This window comes from Canis lupus, chromosome 19 (genome assembly GCF_011100685.1).
Source record: "Canis lupus familiaris isolate Mischka breed German Shepherd chromosome 19, alternate assembly UU_Cfam_GSD_1.0, whole genome shotgun sequence".
In the NCBI taxonomy this organism is placed as follows: domain Eukaryota; kingdom Metazoa; phylum Chordata; class Mammalia; order Carnivora; family Canidae; genus Canis; species Canis lupus.
In genome coordinates this window covers 39,034,733-39,041,198 of record NC_049240.1, presented here as the reverse complement: position 1 = coordinate 39,041,198, position 6,466 = coordinate 39,034,733, and the positions used below count along the sequence as shown (strand labels likewise).

At 56.4% G+C, this 6,466-nt stretch overlaps 1 protein-coding gene across 1 annotated transcript in view; it reads left to right on the top strand.

Moving 5' to 3' along the window:
* Positions 1 to 4,306: 4,306 nt before the first annotated feature.
* TMEM163 (transmembrane protein 163) overlaps positions 4,307 to 6,466 on the top strand; it is a 224,792-nt gene continuing 222,632 nt past the window's right edge. Inside the window, 3 exon segments of the mRNA XM_038565060.1 lie at positions 4,307 to 4,353; positions 4,355 to 4,433; positions 4,469 to 4,535. Of these exon segments, the coding sequence (XP_038420988.1) occupies positions 4,307 to 4,353; positions 4,355 to 4,433; positions 4,469 to 4,535 (193 nt within the window).

The following is a 6,466-nucleotide window of genomic DNA, read 5'->3' as shown; positions in this document are numbered from 1 at the left end:
TTCTTCTCTTACTTGTGTATGTTTCTAGGGTTAGGGATCTAAAGACATTTACTGAAAGTGTAAGAAGGAATAGATAAGAGTAAAAAAAAAAAGATGTCACTCAACTCCTTATCATCTTTTACCAGTCAAATTATATGTCTACTTGCTCTTAGCCAAGTGTGCCTTTCTAAAATGTCCCGGTGGAAGCCTGGTAATTTGAAGATTTGAGATTTCACAAAATTTCTGAGTCCTTACATATACTAAAAATACAGCTTGGTAAAAGCCAATGGAATAGGCTTAAAATTATGAATATCAGCCTAATTGTTGTCATATTCTATCTTTCTTACCATTGCTGGTGAACAGTGCTCTTTTGATGACCATATTAAAGTTTCCAAGTACCTCATGCGTTTTGTTTTTCCAAGGTTTCTCTTCTGCAATGAGCATTCACAGTTCAAGGTTAGGATGTCTACCTCTCAGACTCAAGCCTTCCCATCTCCCCCTATTCTCCTGCAACTTTATTATTTTTTATATATAGAATTTATTTTTAGTATCGCTCACCTGACATTAGTATGGCACATTTGCAACAACAAATGAACCATTGTTGACATACTGTTACTAAAGTCCATGCTTTAGTTAGATAGTCTTAATTTTTACCTAATGTTCTTTTTTTGTTACTGGATGCCTTCCGGAACATCACGGAACATCACGTTATATCTAGTCACTGTGTCTTCTTCTTAGGCTCTTTTTGACCCTCACAATTAAGACTGCCTTTTTAGAATAGTTATTTTGTATTCACACTGTGATCATGGAATGGATTTCATAGCTAATACCAACACACAAAAACATCAATATAATGACCTAATTTTAATAAACGGAGGGAGGTAAAAGTAAAGTCAAAAATACCTAATATGTCCTTACTTTTACAGATGCTTAGAATCACCTCAGAAGTAAGAAAGAAGTAGTCCGGTATTTGCACCTACTTATAATTTAAGAGAAGTAAGACAAGACTCTGGAATATTGGGGATCCCTGGGTGGTGCAGCTGTTTGGCGCCTGCCTTTGGCCCAGGGCGTGATCCTGGAGACCCCGGATCAAATCCCACATCGGGCTCCTGGTGCATGGAGCCTGCTTATGTCTCTGCCTCTCTCTCTCTCTCTGTGAGTATCATAAAAAAAAAAAAAAAAAGACTCTGGAATATTATTGGCACTTTATTTTTGACATTTTGAAATAAAAGCTAAATATATTCATATACACATATGGAATTACTGGGCCTGTGGCACTTATACATTCGACAGGCAAAGATGTGTTGATTGCTAACTCAGATGCCAGGAGTGGAACTGGCTTCAGCGTCCTGATTTTCCAAAACAGTGAGCAAGGTGCAATCTACCGTGGACTTACTTGGTTGCATTTACAGAAAATTCAGTGTGGTGCAAAATATTTTGTGTTTATATGTAAGACAGAGTTAGGATCCTAATGTAATTAGAAGCACACTTTAACCCAAATGTCCAGCCTGACACATAAAAGCCATGTGGGACACAAACAGTCTTCATAGTGCTGCAAAGTTCTGGGCAGGTCAGGACTTCTGGAATCCCTGACCCTCCCCCACTAAATGCCAGTGGCCTAGCTCCTCCCTTCATTGGAATAACAATTTAAAGCACCTGCGAGTTTCCAAAATATCCCCTAGGGGGCGGTACCATTGTGGGCTGTGGTGCTAGAGTTGACATAGGCGACTTGCCTTGATTTCTTCCTTTGTAAAATGAGGACAGGAGTAGTTGAGTGACCAGTCAATGCATGTCAAACAGTTAGCAAGGTGCCTGGCCCATGGTGTGTCCTCCAAGAATGTAAGCTAATGTTAGTTCCCTGTCAACCAGCAGAGGTTGTTTGGGGAAACTGTCCTTGGCATCCAGGTAGATGTGGGTGAGTGAAAACAGGGCTCAGACAAGCACCACAGTCCCTGCCTCACACATGAAATAAGCAGTGAATTATTAAACAGTTATAGTTCACAAAAAGGAGAGCGCCCAGGGGGAGCTGGAGTCAGAGAAATCTTTCTGGAGGAGACAGGAATGGCTTACTGAACTAGGGCAGCTGGAACTTGAAGGAAAATATATTTATTCCATGAATAATAAATAACTCCTAGATCCTTACTTCTTAAAGCGTGGCCTTCAGATCAGCAACTCAGTAGCACCTAGAGGTTTGTAAGAAATCTCAGCCTCTATCCCAGCCAGACCCACTGAGTTAGAATCTGCATTTTCACAAGAATCCCAGGCATTCATCTGCATATTCACGTTTCAGATGTGCTGGAGTACAGAATCAATTGAGGAACCAGAAGAAAGAACAATGATACTTGCTCCTTTGAGAGAACCGCAAACCTCGGGACAGAGTGAGCCAGCCAGGGTGGGTGTGTGCGTGCAGGGGCAGAGCTAGACTTGTCCGCGTCAGAGAGGGCAGTTCGGTAGTGACAACTGAAATGTGGTCCTGGAACAATCGACATCAGAATGTGTATGTGGGTATGTGTGTGATACACAAAGGAAGATTCCTAGCCAGATCCCAGAATCTACTGAATCAGAATCTTGAAGAGCTGCAAAGAATCAGCATTTAAACAAATAACTTCCCAAATGATTCTTAGAATAGGAAGGGAGCTTAAAAAAAAAATACCCAAGCCAAGGTCCCAGATCAGACCCATTTCATCATCTATGCTATCAGATGTTTAGCAGGGACAGAGCCCTGGGTATTTTTTATCCTTAAGGTCCCCAGGTGATTCTGATGTTTGACAGCCGCTCAGGGAGGGATCAATTGGGATAACCTGGAGGAAAAAACGTCTGGGTGAGCAATGAGGTGGGGGGGAAAGGGTCTGCAATGTCTGAAGGATTGTCTACATCCTAGAACAGAATCAGGACTGGTGTGTACAAGTTTTCATTGTTTTAGTCAAATAATCGTAGCGATTTTCCTTCTTTCCATTTCTTATTTCCCTTCCTCCCTCTTTCTCTCGGAAGAAGGGACATTTGAAATGACCTTGTCCAGCCCTTTCAGTTTGTAGTTAAAGAAATTAGTGATCGGAAGGGTAGAGCAAGTTGGCCAAGGTCAACTAAGATCTTCTCACCCCAATGCGACGACACAAAATAAAATGAGACCCTCCTCCCCATTATTCGTGTCCACTGCACCCCAAAAGCATTTAAAGTCCACTCTGATTGCGGTCGTAAGCAAAGTGAGAATGGGAAAGCAAACTAGTTACTCTTCGAGAAAAGGGTGCTCCCCCCCGATAAAACGGGCAGGCTTTAAGTGAGGAACTGGCATTTTAAGGGACTCGTTAAATGTGAAGACTGATAGCCATCTAAAGATGAAGTCGGGACTCTGGGGCTTGACGCCGTTCAGTTCCAGCCTGATCTGATAACCGGCGGGTCCCGATAACGGGGCGCGGGGCGCGGGGCGCGGGGCGCGGGGGCACTGGGTGGCTGCTCCCTCCGCGGGGACCAGCCCGACCGCGCCGGGGGGCGAGCTCCAGCGGCCGCTCCCGCGCAGCCAGGGGGGCTTCCCGTAGGAGGGGGGCTTCCATCCGAGTCCTGAAGAAATGCCAACCTTGGGACACTCCGGGGAAGCGGAGCGCTGCCGGGCACGAGCCTGGACCAAGGCCCAGGGATGGGCGCAATGGGGGGACCGTGGCGTCCAAACACCTAGAGCTCCCGGAGGCTGCAGGGTTCCTGGGTCCCCCTAAACTGGTGCTGGAGAGAAAAACTGGGGGAGGGGGGCGGAGCAGCGAAAGCTCCTACAAGTCTGGAGCCGGCAGGGCGTGGCGGCGGGGAACCTCGTTTTCCCGGGGAGCGCGGCGAGGCGGGGAGCCCGGGTGGAGACCCCGCAGAGCCGCGGGGGCCCGCGCAGCCCCGGGGTCGGGGGGGACGGCGCCAGCCTCGGCCGCAGCACCGCCCCCGCCGGGCACCAGCCGGGCAGCAGCCGGGCAGCAGCCGGGGCGCGGGGCGCGGGGCGCGGGGCGCGGGGCGCGGGGGGCGCAGCTCGTCGGCTTCCCGCGGGCCCCGGGCGTCCGTCTGCGCTGGGCCCCCGCCTCCCCCCGCCTCCCCCCGCCTCCCCCCGCCGGCCTCGGGGCGGGTCCCTGCCGCCCGCACCTGCCCCCGTGGGCGGAGCGCGGCGGCGACAGCGCGGCCCCAGCCTCCGCCGCCCGCGCGGGCCCCGCGGCTCCCGACACCGCCGCCCACCCTGCCCGCGCCCGCCCGCCGCCCGCCGCCTCCCGGGCCCGCGGTCCGTCCCTCCGCCCGCGCTCCGGACTCCAGGCCCCGCCGCGCTCGCCGCCGCCGCCCGGAGCCGCCGCCCCGCGCCATGGAGCCCGCCGCGGGCAGCGAGCGCCGCAGCCCCCCGGGCCCCGCGCCCCCGGCCGCCGCCCCCGCCCCCGGCCCCGGCCCCGGCCCCGGCCCCCGCCCCGGCCCCGGCCCCCGCCCCGGCCCCCGCCCGCTCAGCCACCCCGCGCGGGAGCCGCCGAAGCCCGAGGAGGAGCGGCAGCTGCGGATCAGCGAGAGCGGCCAGTTCAGCGACGGGCTGGAGGATCGAGGTGAGCGCACGGCCGCGCGGCCCCGGACCCGGCCCCGGCCCCGGCCCCGACCCGGACCTCGGACCTCGGGGACTGGACCTCGGGGACCGGAGCTCGGGGACTGGACCTCGGGGACCGGAGCTCGGGGACCGGACCTCGGGGACTGGAGCTCGGGGACTGGACCTCGGGGACCGGACCTCGGGGACCGGACCTCGGGGACTGGAGCTCGGGCACCCGGACCTCGGGGACTGGAGCTCGGGCACCGGACCTCGGGAACCCGGACCTCGGGGACTGGAGCTCGGGCACCCGGACCTCGGGGACTGGAGCTCGGGCACCGGACCTCGGGAACCCGGACCTCGGGGACTGGAGCTCGGGGACCGGACCTCGGGCACCGAGGGGGACCACCCTGCCCCAGCCCCCGGCCCCCTGTCCCCGGCCCTCGGGCACCCGGCCCCTGCCCCGACCCCGGCTCTCGGGAACCCGTCCCCGGCCCCGCCCCCGGCCCGCCTTGCCCTCCGCAGGTGCTCGGGGCTCGGGGCTCGGGGCTCGGGGCTCGGGGCGCGGGCGCGGGCGCGGGGCCGGGGCTTCCCCGGAGGGCGAGGCGAGGCGAGGCGAGGCGCGCGGCAGCCCCAGCCCCCGAGGCGGGCGGCGCCCGGTGGAAAAGTTTGCGGGAGGCTCGTCTTGCTCGGGCTCCCGGGGCGCTGCGGGCGGGCTCCGCTCCCCTGGAAGCGCCCCGGTCCCAGCCCCCGGGCCCCGGCGGCTCCCCGGGGGACCCCCGTCCGCGGCCCGAGCCCGCAGGGGACCCGCTGTGGCGAGGCCCGGGCCCGGGGGTGTGGGCCGCCACCTCCGCGGTCCGAGACCCTGAGCGCACGTGTCCGCGCCCCGGATGCCCCCTGGGGACCCGGCCGGGACCCCGCGGAGGCCCCCCGCCCCGCCCCCCGCCACACCCCTGCCCCGTGGGCGGCCGCGGCCCGCGGAGAGGGTCCCCCGGGCGTGGAGGCAGCCGCGGTCGCGGCCCCGTCTAGACCTCCGCGGCCGCTCTCGGAGTCCGAATTCGGTCCGGGCCCCTCCAGCAAGGGCCGTTCGGGTTGAAGCCGGTGCGAGGCCGAAGCGGGGCCCTTGCAGCCGGGCGGGCCCTGGAGCGGGAGCCGGCTCCGCGCCGCTCCGCCCCCTCTTCTTGGAAGCCTTGTTTTGTTGGCTCTGGTGGATTTTTGTATTTTAGTCTTAGCAGGTTTTCGGTCCTATTCTTAGTATCTCCTGTACATTTTTATTCCGGTTTAGTGTTTCGATGCACGATCTCTTTCCTCTATAGAAATCTTAAAACTGTAGCATGTGAAATAGAATGACATGGAAACAGCAACCCCGGGAACCGGCGGGGGCGGCCGGGGAGGACCGGAGCTCCTCCAGTTGCAACGAGTTCTGCACCTATGTTGCGGCTTCTCCTCCCATTGCAACATAACTAGATACTACTATAGAGCCGAGGATGGGTGACATCACAGGCACCCCTACGAAACCTATTAGGTTTCCAGGTTTAGAGGGTTTAACAGAACCTCTTAGTTCTATTCCATGTCACGTTAATCACCTTTTCCTCTGCAACCAATATTGTCGGGTCTAAAGATTTTTCTATTGAAGAAAGACAGAACTCTGGACTGAGCTGATTTTTGTAGCATTGCAGGTCGTTTGTCAAAGCTGGCCTATTTCTCCCCACCCCACAAACCGATGGGAGGGAAGAAAGTGCTGGGGGAGTTGATATTTAGCATCATTCTGTAGCTCATGCTCAAGTGTAAAAAGCCCTTCTGAATTAATTCTTAGGGTTATTTTTCACTGGTCAACTGAATTTCATTTTCCATTATATGATAGCATGAAAGCATTCACTGTTCATAAACTGTCACTGTGTGAAAGCACTGCATATCACACACAGCCTCTCTGTTAGGATGAACCCTGTCCTCCAA